Source organism: Myotis myotis, unplaced genomic scaffold (assembly GCF_014108235.1).
Source record: "Myotis myotis isolate mMyoMyo1 unplaced genomic scaffold, mMyoMyo1.p scaffold_m19_p_9, whole genome shotgun sequence".
Taxonomy (NCBI): Eukaryota; Metazoa; Chordata; class Mammalia; order Chiroptera; family Vespertilionidae; genus Myotis; species Myotis myotis.
The window spans coordinates 27,544,086-27,558,689 of record NW_023416401.1 but is presented as its reverse complement, the minus strand read 5'-3'; the positions used below and the strand labels follow the sequence as shown (position 1 = coordinate 27,558,689).

Genomic DNA, 14,604 nt, shown 5'->3' with positions numbered 1-14,604 from the left:
TCTTTAACCTTCATGACAACCCCACGAGTTAGGGACTATTATTCATTCCACCTTACAGGTGAGGAAACCAAGGCATGGAGAGGTCAGGTAATTTGCTCAAGTTCACAGCTGGAACTTCAGAGCCAGGTTCAAGCCCAGCCCACCTGGCTTGAGTCTGTACACTTGCCCCTGGGCCATGCTGCTGCCTGCAAGGTTACTCAGGCTATGGGTGCAGAACTGGCGCAAAAGTAGAGGCTGAGAGACCTGCCGCGAGTGGGAGCCTGTGTACCTGACATCCCGCCGGCTCTGTAGGCTCTCAGGGTCTGCTCCTCCCGGCCCACAGACCTAGTCGGCAGCACACTTCAGAGGTCTCTGCCTGCCATGACCTGTCTCAGGCTCTGTCCTTGTCTTGCAGAAGGACAAGTTCTGCGTGTACGAGGAATATTGCAGCAACCACGAGAAGGCCCTGCGGCTGCTTGTGGAACTGAACAAGATCCCCACCGTGCGTGCCTTCCTCTTGGTAAGTGACCCGTCACCCCTGCCCCTCTCTTATGTTCGCTTCAGCCTTGTGCATCGTAGGCTAAAGAGAACTTCATGCTGCCACCTCCATGTTGCCCGATCCCTTCCTCCGCCAGAGTAATCTGTCTAAAGCAGCGATCGCCAAACACTTTCTGTAAAGGGCCAGAGAATGCATACTTTTTGCCTTTGTGTGTCATACAGCCCCCGTATAGCAAAAAAGCAGCCAAAAATAAAATGTAAAGAAATGGGCATGGCTGTGTGCCAATAAAACTTTATTTATAAAAACAGGCAGAGGGCTGGATTTGGCCGTAGGGCCAAGTTTGCCAATTCCTAGTCTAAAGCAGTGATTCTAATGAGAGTGGTTCCAGAGGTAGTGATGACTGTATTATTTGGGTTATTTAATTTCAAGTGAAAGAAATCCAGTTAAAATTGGCTTAAAAAAAAATAAAGAATTTACTGGTTCATTTTCCTGGGAAGATTAAGACCTGAGAGGGCTTTAGGCACAGCAGCATCTGGGTGTTCAGATGATGTCATTAGGAATGTGTCTCTGGACTCTGCTTTTCTCTGCCTTGGCTCCATTCCCAGGCAGCTCTCCTCAAGTGGTGTCAGCGTGGCCTTCAGCAACTCCACACGTATACCCACTCATAGCAGCGCAGCTCCAGGGTAAAGAAAATTCCTCTTTCCCAACAGTCAGGCCAAAATCCTGGGTCTGATGCTCACTGGCTTCGCTTGGCTACAGAGCTTATCCCTGAACCAGTTGCTGTAGATCAAGCATGTCAAACTCAAAGGCTAACCCGGGCCAAATAAACAAGGTTTAAGTGTATGTGGGCTGCAAAAAAACAAAAGCTTCAATTTTCATAGAAACGTAGGTTTATTTTGATAGAGACATGCTGAATACAAAGGGCTGAAATAAATGAGTCATCGTTAACGTAAAATAATAGAGCATTTTAATAAAAATTAATATTTTTTCTTGAATATTAACCTACTAGACACGGAATAACTGCACAAATTAATACGCGTAACACAAATAAACCTATTTTTCTTGTTCCCTGAAAGCGAAATACTTCCTGTTGCGCACACCAAACAAGTCAGTACAAGACTAAGGATGCGGCAATCGGGTGCTAAAATATTTGCTGCTAGTATTAGTGGAGAAAAACGGTGTGCCTGCGCGTAAGGCGCGGAAGAGAAATGAATGCAGCACGATTATAGTAATCAGTCATTAGTGAACGTTGTAGTTTGTTATTAATCATTATGTATAACAGGATATTGTAAAAATTAAGTTATGAAATTTTTATTAAAACGTTTCTTACCTACCGTTATATTGGCTGGGCTGCAAAAATATTCGTTGTGGGCCGCATGCAGCCCTTGGGTGCGAGTTTGCCAAGCTTGCTGTAGATAGAGGGATTGGTTGGGGCTCTGATTGGTCCCTTCTGGAGCTGGAGGGCGGGGTTAACTCCCACATATCACAGGCCCTAAGAGTGTGGTGGATCCTTAAAGAACAGTTTCTACTTGTGGAAGTAAGTCGGGAATGGATGTTGATCAGGCAAAGCACTAGACATCCGTGCTGGCCTTCCCTACCACTGCAGAGAGCTTCCCTGGTGTGTAAAGTGGGTTCTCATTTGTGATCTCCTTGGAGCTTGACCAGCCACCGTTGTGTATGAGTTAAGATACATGTGTGCTTGGTGGCATTTCCAGACATCCCAAATAGCAGTGGTTTAAACAAAGTAAGCATTTATTTCTCTCCCATGTTAACGTGATGTAGACAGTCTGGAGGTTCCAGTGTCAGGGGCCAAGGCCCTAGGGCAGTGATGGCGAACCTTTTGAGCTCGGCATGTCAGCATTTTGAAAAACCCTAACTTAACTCTGGTGCCGTGTCACATATAGAAATTTTTTGATATTTGCAAACATAGTAAAACAAAGACTTATATTTTTTGATACTTGTTTTATATATTTAAATGCCATTTAACAAAGAAAAGTCAGCCAAAAAAATGAGTTCGCGTGTCACCTCTGACACGCGTGTCATAGGTTCGCCATCACTGCCCTAGGGTGTGCCCTCATTAACGTGGTCCAAAAAGACCTCTTCCCTCTTCCACATTCAGGTAGTGGGATGCGGGACGGGTGGGAAGGAAGGACTGCCTTTCTCCTTGTAAGGGTACAACAGGTAGCGGCACACATCTCTTCCACTCACATTCCATTGGCCAATACTTGGTCACATGCCCACACCTTGCTGCAAGGGAGGCTGGGAAACGTAGGCTTTATTCTGGGCAGCCAGGTGCCTAGTTGAAAATCCTGTTGCTGTGGAAGATTATGTTAGGGGACACCTCAAGCCTTTGCCAAAGGTGATTTTGATGACTTCAAAATATTAAGTGACTTTTTAAGAGTACATATTTAGGAAATGATTGAGCTCCTTAGGGGTTTGAATCTTGGTCTTTCACCTCTAAATCCCCTACTCATTCAGTCCCAGCCCCCAAAACAGTTTTATCTCCTGACAACATATACAGAATCCAGCAAATAAAAGAACAACAATTAACTGACATGGCATAAGGAGTGTTAACCATGTGTCCAGAGAGCTAAGCTATATGATAAAATTCTTGAATACTTTTCCATAATGCAGTCTCCAACAAAGTATTTCCAGAATTTTGATTCAAAAATGTATGTTTCCTTCACTTGTAAGTTCCTGTTGCTTGGCCCACTTCCAGTGAGCATCTGAGGAAGGGCAGGTTGGTTGACTGATTTCCACTTTTGTCGCAAGTGCCTCAAGAATTTGGGACTGATGCTTTTCATCATTGCTGGTAGCTGTGTCTTTACGTTTCTAGTTTTGCACTTACCTTCATAAAAGAGTCTTGGTGAAAAGCAAAAACAAAGTCATATCTTGTAAGACCACACACATGACCGTGTTTCTGTGACTGACCTTTTGAGTTTCAGGCAGCACCCCTTAGCATGCTGGCTCAGAGCCCCACCTTTCAGGGATGCCCCCTTGGGCTCAGCTGTGTGTTGGGAAGCAGGAAGGTGTTTCTGGGGATGTGGGAAGGGAAGGGCCTCAATTTTTCTGTCCTTCCTTCCCCTCTCTCTTGCAGTTTTCCTAGTGGTCCAAACTGCCCCTTTCCTAGCAGCAGCTGGGCTAGGCCAGCTTGGGAGGGGGGAGGACGTGTGGGGTGCCAGCACACATGCCATCTGTCTCCCTCTTTGCTGGCATCTCCCAGCTTTTGGCCACCTGCAGAAGTGCCATCTCATGTCTATCATGGGCTGTTAAGGCGTTGGGAACACACAGAATCTGGCTTTCCATTCACGATATGCTGTGCTGTGCACTAGTTGAAAGATGGGGTGAGAACTTTGTCTTTCGGTGCCTCAGTTCCTTGTCGGTAAAGTGGGCGTCATTCATTCATTCATTCATTCATTCAACAGCTTTTTATTGAGCACTTACTGTGTGGTAGGGATCATACTAAGTACGGGGATGCAACAATGACCAAGGCAAGAAAAGTCCCTACTGACGTGGAGTGGCTATTCAAGCAGGGGAGACCTGCATGTCATGTGGCATTAACTTCTCTGCAGGAAATAAAGTAAGTTAAGGGCGACAGGATGTTCTGGGGGATCAGGGTGGTGCCTGCTATTTTAGGTTGGTCTTTGGAAAACAGTGTCTTAGGTGACACTTCACCAGAGACCTGGAGAAAGTATGAGAGAGGCAAGGGGTATCTGGGGGAAAAGCTTTCCAGGTAGAGGAACTGCAAGTGCAAAAGTCCTGAGGTAGAAGTGTGTTTGAAGAAGAGCAAGAAGGTCAGGGTTGCTGGAATGGAGAGCGTAAGAGGAAGAGTGGAAGGAAGTAAGGCCAGATAATGAAGGAGCATTTAGACAATGGGGATCTGAGATTTTTACATAGCTTTTTTTATTGCAGTCTAGCATACATGCCGTGAATATACACACAGCATAATGAGTATTTACATATGTGTACTCCCTTGAAACCACCTTAGAGGTAAAGATTTATTTATTTTTAAAATTCTTTATTGTTTAAAGTATTACATGAGTCTCCTTTTCCCCCCATTTGACCTCTCCCTGGCCACTCCCACCCCCCAGCACATGCCCTCACCCCCCTACTGTCTCTGTCCATTGGTTATGCTCATATGCATGCATATAAGTCCTTTGGTTGATCTCTTACCCTCTCACCCCCCACCTTCCCTCATAGGTTGGACAGTCTGTTTCATGCTTCTATGACTCTGGTTCTATTTTTGTTCATCAGTTTGTGTTGTTCATTATATTCCACCAATGAGTGAGACCATGTGATATTTCGAGGTAAAGATGTAGAACATTCCCTTCACTGTAGAAGATTCCTTGTGTCCTTCCTCCGCCGTGCCCCTCTCTGCATCCAGAGGTAACCGCTATGCTGCTTTCTCTCACCAAACGTTCGTCGTGCCTGTTCTGGAGTGTTTCACGAATGGCATCATGCAGGATGCTTTTGAGTCTGGCTTCCTTTGCTCAGCATAATGCCTGCGAGATCTGTCCATGTTGGAACGTGTGGCAGTTTAGAATATTCAGTTTTAGTCTGAGTGGGATGGGAAGCCCTTGGTGGTTATGAGCAAAGGAATGACTTGAACTGATTTGCATTTTGAAAGGTCTGCCTCCTGGCAGTGTGAGGCTGGAAGCAAAGGGGAACTGGTACAGGTGTCCCGGGCTGCCATTAAAAATGACCACAAGCTGGGTGGCTTAAACGACAGAATTTATTCTTTCGCAGTCTGGAGGCCAGAGGCTGAGATCAGGTGCCGGCAGGCCTCTGCTCCCTGCGAAGGCCCCAGGGGAGGGGCCTGCCTTTCCTCTGCCAGCTTCTGGGGGCCTCCGGGGCTCCTTGGCTTGTGGACACGTAACTCCAGTCTCTACCCCTGTCTTCATGCAGCCTTGTTCCCTTGTCCTCTCCTCCTCGTATAAGGACATGGGTCAGATGAGGTAGGGCCCACTCTAATCTAGTGTAACCTCCTCTTAATTTAAGCATATCCATAATGACCCTATTTCAAAATTAGGACACATTTTGAGATTTGGGGTGGTGTGGCATTTTCGGGGACACTATTCACCCCACCACAGGGCTGCTGCAACAGTCCAGGCAGATGATGGTGGCAGGATGGGGCAATGGTGGTGCTGTCAGGGGTGGTTGGAGTCACAGGGAGTTGGAGGGTCTGGCTGACTGATCTGCAGGATGGTTGGTATCGGGGAGTAACTGAATGAGAGGAGTTAAAGATGGCTTCAGGGTTTTGGGCCCAAACTACTGGAAGGATAGAGTTGAAGTTTCCTGAGGTGGTAAAGGCTGGGTTAGGAACAGGTAAGAGAGGAAAATTTAAAAAGGCCATTTTGGAGACATCCAGGTGGGGATTTGGGAAGGGAGGGGCCAGTCTGGAGATATAAATCTGCACGTCAGTAGATGGGATGGTGTTAGGGCGATGGGTCTGGGAGAGGTCAGCCAGGGAGCGCGCATGGGTAGAAAGGAGGACCCAGGACCGCGCAGGGCATGCTGCCATAGGAGGTGCGGAAGTGGAGGAAGTGGATACCACCTGAATCAATTCTGTGAATGAGGAGGGCTTAAAGGGATAATTTTCAAACGTTCTTCCCATAGTGCCTGGAGTGTAATCTTCATAGAATAGTGAATGGTAGCTCTGTGTATGTTTGCTTTTATTCTTAAAAAAGAAAGAAAGAAAATCAAGTGAAACAACAATCTGGGGGTTTGGGAGAAGCCTTAGCTGGTGGCTGTGACAGTCCTGTGAAGACTCCTTGATTCTGGACAAAGAGACAGGCCTTTCTCCGGCCAAGCCCTGGGGGCTTCTGGAAAGCCCTTCCTCACCCCCAGGCTCCCCTCTCTCTGCCCAGAGCTGACATCACCAGGGCAGCTTGTGGGCAGTTCTGGCTCTGAGGACAAAGGCCTGAGTGTGAGCAGTGTGGGGCCTGGCATCTCCCAGCTGCCACATCCCTGATCCCCCGTCTGTGCCAGGGTTAGACGTGGGGGTGGGAGCCATGCAGCTCCCGCCACAGTCGGCCCCGGGGTCCCTGGGATTCTGCTTCTCCGAGGAGGGGGCCTTTAAGATTCCTGAAAGGCAGTAGTCTTGGACCAGTCATTCGGGCTCTCTGTGCCAGTTTCCCCATCTATGGCTAAGCATGAATGGTCCACGCTTATCCTCGGGTCGTGAGGATGAACTTGACCGACGGGCGAAGCAGGAGGCACAGTGCCTCGTGTGTGGTGAGCACATGGGAAAGGTTCTCCAATCACATTTTCACTTGTCTTGTTGGGAAGTTCCCCCAGCGCTTGGAACGGTGCCCAAACACAGTGAGCACACGAAGTGAATTTGCAGAATGAATGAGTGATAGGATGGGATTCCCTTTCCCAAGAGTCCGCTTCATTGCCAATTTGCTGGCGCAGTGTTGGGGGGGAGGGGGGGGGAGGCTGAGACCCGTTCCCTGCTGCATGTGCGGGCAGTTCGCACATTCATTGGTTCATCCGTCCATTTATTCGTTCATGCATATACTGGGCACATTGTCAGCCCTCACAGCCCGGGACAGTGAGGGGCATGGTGGCGGGACCGCAGACATGAGCCTCATGATTCCTGGCAGCCAAAACACGGATGCTCAGGTTGGAGCCCCTTGGCTCCAAGAGGAACCTCTCCAGAGGAAAGGACGATAAATGCCTGCGTGTGGTTTTTAGCCACACGGAACAAACGGCCTACTGTGCAGGTGCCAGGAGGAAAGAGTCTTGGGAATTGAGAGAAGATGGGGAAGGCTTCCTGGAGGTGGGGGCTGGGCTGGCCTTGAAGAATGCTGGGTTTGGGGTACGGGTAGCTGGCATCATGGTTCCAAGCCCAGGCTCTTCTTCAGCCCGCCTGCGTGGAGACCCCACCTCTGGCTCACTTTGAGGAGAAACACTTACCCTTCCCAACCCCAGGTGCCTGAGCTGTGACATGGGAATAATAATAGTGGTTAGCTCGTAGGGAAGCTGGTGGTCAGGATGAGAGCTGTCAAGGACCTTCTGGCACATCATAAGCTATCCGTCGGTCGGCGATGAATGATGGTAATAATATGTTTATTATTATTGGGAGGAGTAAACGCATGTTACGCAGGGGGATAGAATGAACACAGGAAAGGGGACTGGCACGAAGGAAGTACCGATGTGGGTGCCTGCAGGCTGCCAGGGAGGTGGCCAGGAGCTGAGGGGTGAGTTGCAGTCTTTACTCTGCAAACCAAAGCACACGTATTCCTGCGGCAGCACTCAGGTCCCCACCTGCCAGGTAAAGATATAAAACCTTTTCAGTAACAGTTGAAGGTCGCAGGTTCATTTTCCAAATCCCATTGGAACCCTCCCTCCACAGACGTAACTCCTTCTAGGTCTGGGAATATTATTTCTTTCCTGTACATGTCTTTATATGTTACTGCAGACCTGTTCTCTATAAACAATGCCTAGTTTGGGTTTGTGTACCTTTAAAAGTTTTAAATTGGTTCATACCATGCATATTCTTTATTTTGTGTGTGTGTGTTTTGCTCAAAAGTATGTTTTTGAGGTTCATCCACATAGCTCTGTGTCGCTTTAGTTCCCCCATTGTCACCGTGGTGCAGTGAACTACTGCATAAGTGTCCTGCAGACACATTTTTCTATTCTTACTAGGTTGCTTCTCATGTTTTGCTGCTCCATACAAGGCTGTTTTGAAGTCCGTGTTCCTGTCTCCTGGTGTGTAGGTGTGAAAGCTTCCTTAGGCCAGAGATTGGCAAGCTTGTCTGTGAAAGGCCAGATAGTAAATATTTTAGTTTTTGTGACTCTGTGGTCTCCGTTACAACAACTCCGTTTTGCCATGACTGCTTGAAAGCAGCCTTGGACAATATGTAAATAGATGGATGTGTTCCAATAAAACTTTTATTATCAAAATAGGGACTGGGCAGGATTTGGTTCACGTCTGATGGAGGCCTTGTGCTGGGTTATAGAATACGGGGTGTGTGTGTGTGTGTGTGTGTGTGTGTGAAAATGGGGGGTGGGGGTGAGAGGACTAGGTTTACAGTTGTGAGTATGCGAAGCACAGAGTTTATTCTTGTATTATTATTTATTAATTATTGTATTACTTTCCACACAAACAACTGTAAGCCTACTTTTGCCTCACCCTCTCTGCACATTTTCATCTCTCCTAGGTGTTGCTACATTGCTTCCAAAGTGTGTAGCTGCATTTTGAGAGTGCTACCCCATGGCTGTTTGAGGGTGGCCCAATCCTTTCGTTGTCCTTGGCGAGTTTTAATGGCGGTGTCTGTCCCTTTGCAGAGCTGCATGCTTCTGGGCGGCCGGAAGACCACGGACATCCCTCTGGAGGGCTACCTGCTGTCTCCGATTCAGAGGATCTGCAAGTACCCACTCCTCCTCAAGGTGAGAGCGGCACCCCACTCCTTTCACCATGCTTGATGTGACACATTGGCTCTGATTGGCTTAATCATAAAATAAAACTTGTTAGTGCAAGTAGCTGAGAAGCCTGGGGCAGGCTGGATCCCACCAGGACCCTGCCTCTTTCTCCCTTGTTCAGTTCTGCTTTTGACTGTTGAGCTTTATGTTCAGTGTGGTCGCTGAGGGCTATGGTTACTCTGGCCTTACACCCTCTCTTCTAGTAGCTCTGACAAAAGTCCTGAGGGTGATTCAGGCTTTGGCCATCTGTGGCCAGGAGAATGTGATATTCCAAATGATTTGGGCCTGAGTCGCATGCTTTTACTTGAATCAATGACATGAAGCCTTTGCTTGTGCTATAAAACTTTTCTCCTCCACCTATATGCTTGGACTTGGGCTTTACCCTAATTGCTATGAGCTGGGCAGGGTTAGGCATTGATTGGCTAAGACATGGTCCAATGACACTGAGCAAGACAGTGTGTTCTGATTGGCTGAGATTGGGGTCAGATGCTTCATACCTGAACCAATCACCCTGAGCTAGGGATCTCTAATTGGCTTAGATTTTTGTCATGTGCTCCAACCTCTCACCAATCACTGTCCCACAGGCTAAAAGCCCAGCGAGGGGGACAGACTGGACCCTCCTCACCAAAATCTGGGCTATTTGTGGAAGAGGGTGGGCAAATACTGTGTGAGGAAACCACAGCATCCACATACTGCTGTTTCCTGTGCTGTCCAGCCACCTTTGACTTAGTCTTGGTCAAGCAGATTTGCTGCTTGTGTGGGGACCCAAGAAGTCTTAATTCTCAGCATTCGAGCCGGCTTCTGGGTAGATCTCCAGCTGGGTGGGTAGCTCTGTCACCATCTGCTGCTCTCAGCCCAGGGTTTTCAGCCCTTGGAAATGGCGGCTGTTGACCCGAGCTTCCCTTGGCGCCATCCTCAAGGCCTTGAGTCTGACAGCTGTTCCTGGAGTCTTTGCTGGTGGATTAATTTGGCTGGTGATGCCTCATTCACACGCCCAGGGCCATGTGCATCCTTGCTCCATGAACTAGAAGAGAGAGGGGAGGGGAAAGTACTAGGGAATTCTTGAACTTGACTTTCTGCTGGATAAGGTGGGTGACACTTGAGCCTCTGAGGCTGACCGGACCCTGGGGCCATCATTTCTGCCTGTGAACACAAGCCTGTACTGTGTGCAGCTGTGGGAGGTGGGACACAGCTGTCCCCTCACCTCCTCTGGCCTGCTGCTGTCTATCCCTTCCAGGGATCTCAAAAGGACCTTCCGCCGTGGTTCTTGTAGCTGCTTGGATTCCCAGGTGAATGTTGGCAACGTCATATGTAGCTCAGCTCTTCGGCTTGGTGCAGGAGAAGCTCCATGTGGACCTTGTACATTGGTAGCCTGTGGACTGAATTGGACTTTTGCCCATGTTGTTTATCTGGTCTGTGTGGTGTGTCTTCCACATGTGTGTTAATTGCCAGCATTTAAAGAGAGTGTTCTGTATTGGCTTAAGGCAGGGGCTAACAAAACTGTGGCTCATGGGTCACATCTAGCCCCTGGCCTGTTTGTGTACAACCCATGAGCTAAAAGTGGTGTTTGCATTTTTTAAAGGGTTGTAAAAATAAAACAAAACCCTAAAACAAAGAAGACTGTGTGACAGAGGCCGGATGTGGCCAGCAAAGCCTAAAATATTTACTATCTGGACCTTCACAGAAAAAGTTTGCTGACCCCTGGATTAGAGCCACACTTGGCAGCCCCAGGCTGCCTGGGTTTGAACCCCAGCTCTGCCTTTTACTAGCTGTGTGATTTCTCCATGCCTCAGTTTCTCATCTGTAACACATAGTTTGTATTAATAGTACTGATAAGGTTGTTATGATGATCAGACCCTTATTTACTTATTTCTTAGAGCAACTCGATGAGGTAGCCACTTTGATTAACCCCATTTTAGAGATGAGGCAACTGAGGCACAGAGAAAGGAAGGGGCCTGTTCAAGGCCACACGTTGGGTAAGGAAGCAGAACCATGATTTGTAGATTCTAGAATTCCCCTATCAGCTCCACAGCCTGTTGAGAAGCACTTTGAGGTGCTAAGGCTGCCAAAGTGCTGGGTGTTGGGGGTGCTGATCTCAGTTCCCTAAGTGGAGAGTCTGGGAAGGTCAGTGACCTTGTGTGTCATGGTTCAGTGACTGGCCTGCTCCTCCTTTCCTGGTTTTCAAAACCTTAAACATTTGACCCATTAGAAGAACCACCAGCTGAGGTTCCCTAGGTGTTAATTAACCCCTTGATTTCTGGATCTTGGGAAAGTCTGGAATCCCAGCAGGCACTGGGAATGGCAGTTTCTATAACGTGTTTTCACAGCCAGTGGGGCTGGACCTGTGTGTGTGTGTACTCCTGCCCTCAGTGTGAGGCCCATGCATTTCTGAGGCCTGCTCAGCCCCAGGGGCCACAGTCTGGTCTGGCAGGATTTCTAGGCTCTGGATTCCCAGAAGAGCAGGGAGGGACAGAGCCGGCCGGCAGCCGATGGAAGAGTAACTGCCCACAGGAAATGGTTGAAGCCGGGCTGTGGGTTTGCTCTCCTGACCAAATGGCTGTTTACAGGCTCAGTTTCCTCTGTCTCCAGCTGTGTTTATCCGAGGCTCAGAGAGCACTGGGGGACCAGCCAGCGGGACCTCAGATTCCTGTGGGCCCATGCCATGCTGCCCGCCCGACCAAATTGCTCAGTGTGTCCGGCCTTTGGCACCCACAGCTGAAATGTTTGCATCAGAAAACAGCTGGGACGGAGGGGAATTCTTCATACCCCTCCTGAGTTCCTCCTTTCTGTCACATTTTCCAGTGGGTTTTCAAAGACAATCCCATGAGCTGGGGGACAGTCCTCCCCTCCGGCCCCTCTGGTTCTGACCCCGCGCAGATGTCCCTGTGGCCCTCTGAGCCCCTTGTGTGAGCTGAACTCTGAATTAAGTAGGCGAGCAGGATTGAGGAGCCTGCGTAGGAAGAGGGAAGAGGGAAAAGGCAAGAATGAAAGCCTCTTTGGGAACGGCCCCAAAAAGCTGAACTTGAACATTGCCTAAGAATAGCCGGGACATTCTATTTCAGCCTTCAACCCAGACCCGGCATAGACAGTTGGCATTTTCAGGCTTTGTTGAGTTTTCCATTGACAGTTCCAGGGAAATGATTCAGGTTTGGGGTAATGCCCCTGGTGCTCAAATGGCAGGTGCCGAGGCGAGACAGACTGTCACCGACCCTTTTAGCTGTTTCCGGGTGATGCACAGAGCTTATTGGGGCACTTACTGTGCACCGGCTGCTGGTGTGGCTCAGGACCCACAGGGCTGCCCCCCCACCCCCCACGGGACCTGCCTGCTGCGTCATGGGAGCAAGCGAGGCTGGCAGGGGGCAACTTGGAGGGCACATCTGTCTAAAGGGGGCAGCTGGCGCTCCAGTCCTTCTGTTCCCCTTTGCCTTCTGCCTCTCTAACCCCTTCAGTCTCCTTTGCTGGCTCCTCACCTTCTAGACCTCTGAGCGTAGGTGGGCCCCAGGCCTCAGTCTTGGGCCTTGACTCTATCTAGACTCGCTCCTGGAGGAGGCCTTATTTACTCTGGCTTTTCTCATTTTATTAAGGTATATTCAGAAGTTGTGCAACCATCACTGTAATCATTTTAGAAATATTTTTCATCATCCCTCCCAAAAGGAACTCTGGACCCATTAGCAGTCACTTCCCTTTTCCATCCTCTCCCCCCCAGCTCCTGGCAACCACCTACTTCCTGTCTCTACAGATTGCCTATTCTGCACATTTCACATAAATGGAATCATATTATATCTAACTTTCGTGTCCAATTTCTTTTCCTTAGCACAATATTTTCAAGGCTCCTCCACGTTGTAGCATGGCTCACAATTTCATTCCTTTTTATGGCTGAGTAATATTCCATTGTGTGGACAAACCATGTTTTGTTTATTCATTCCTCTGTTGATGGACATTTGGCGTCACACTTTTTGGCTGTTACGAATGGTGCTATTATGAACATTAACCTGCAGATTTTTGTGCGGACATTCCCATGGCTTTAACCTCCACCTCTGTGCCAGTGACTTCCAGCATGGATCTTTCACTTAACCTTGGGCGGCACTTTTCTCGGGCCCACGCAGCTTCCCTGCTTGGATGTCTAACAGGCACCTCCTACCTAACATGCCGCAAACCAAATGCTTGACTCTCTCCTTCCCCCAGACCTGTCTTCTCTCCCAGCCTACTCCCTCATCCCCATCTCTGTAAATGGCTTCTCTTCTTTTTTAAAAAATATGTTTTTATTGATTTTTTTAGAGAGAGAGGAAGGGAGAGGGAGAGAGAGATAGAAACATTGATTGGCTGCCTCATGCATGTCTCCTACTGGGGATCTAGCCTGCCACCTGGACATGTGCCCTGACTGGAGTCGAACCGATAATACATGGGATGATGCTCAACAACTGAGTCACACTGCCCGGGCTGGTCTCTCTTCTTTCTGGTTGCTCAGGCCAAACCTGGGAGTTATTTCTGATCCACCCCATATCTAGTCCATTAGGGAGTCCTGTTGGCTCCGCTCCCCACACACATAAAGTTTTCTGGCGTGCCACCTAAAATCCTTGGGAGAGCTGTGATTAGCACACATCCCATGCTCTGGGAAATTCTCCTTATCCAGCCATCCTCCTGCACCAAGAATTGAGGCCTATACCTCCTTAGTGATGGACTACATCCATCTCCAGGGGCGCCACATTGCTATGATCAAGGAGACAGAGGTAACTACTGAGCGTGGTGAGAGCTGCATTACCCACAGAAGGGCGTGGAAGACAGAGAAGACACAGGAGACTGTGCAGGGCCCCCTTGCTAGACCCTGAGCAGCCATGCTGCACACAGCACTGCGGCAGCTGTCCCAAACAGACGGGGTGGCCTGTTTGGCCCCCAGATGTTTGACACGTTTTAAATCAAGTTGGCGTTTGGAAATCAGGAGCTTTCAGATGGAAGTCTTAAGTTCTGGGTTCAGAAACAGTTAGCAACAATAGGATGACATTTCTACAGTCATTTAATGAGTAATTAGGAGGCATCTACTGCGTGCTCGGTGCCATTCTGGGCACTGGAGACGTTACTTAGCAGATCCCTTGTAGTCTTCCTGATTACCTTCAAGAGAGAGCCACAGTGGGTGGTACAGTGTCTAGGGGTTTTGAAGCTATGTATTTATTCACCAACTTGTTATTGAGCAACTGTTATGTGTCAGGCATTGTACTAGGTGCTGGAGATACAAAGTGAAAAAAACTGCCCAAACCCCTACCTCTGTGTTCTGATGTTCTGCTGGGAGGAGGCAGACAACAAATGAATAGGAAATGTATATGTTTGTTTAGGTGGAATGGGTGCTATGGAGAGAAATGTATCAAGCTAAGAGTGATGGATTGAGAAGGGACTTTTGAACAAAGACCAGAAAGAGGTGAGGAAGGTACCTTGGGAAAGAATCTTCCAGCCAGAGGGAGCAGGCAGTGCAAAGGCCCTGAGGTAGGAATGTGTCTGTGGAGCAGCAAGGAGGCCAGAGATAGGAGGTAGACAGTGGGGGAGTGAGGTTGGAGAGGTGATGGAGCCAGCATATGCACCGCCTTGTGGGTCACTATAGGGTCTTTGTCTTCTCTGAGTGAGGTGGGTGCCATGGGAAGGTTTTGAGCAGAGGAGGGACAAGATATGACTTAGTTCCCTCTGGCTGTATGTGGAGAATGGACGAC

General features: G+C 48.7%; 1 protein-coding gene across 6 annotated transcripts in view; it reads left to right on the top strand.

The window, feature by feature from the left end:
• The window catches only part of PREX1 (phosphatidylinositol-3,4,5-trisphosphate dependent Rac exchange factor 1), a 178,135-nt gene that overhangs the window by 91,480 nt on the left and 72,051 nt on the right, over nucleotides 1-14,604 (top strand). For all 6 annotated transcript variants that reach the window (XM_036321000.1, XM_036321002.1, XM_036320999.1 and 3 more), the window contains exons 4-5: nucleotides 395-499; nucleotides 8,771-8,872. In XM_036321000.1, the coding sequence (XP_036176893.1) occupies nucleotides 395-499; nucleotides 8,771-8,872 (207 nt within the window). The remainder of the gene's footprint in view (nucleotides 1-394; nucleotides 500-8,770; nucleotides 8,873-14,604) is intronic.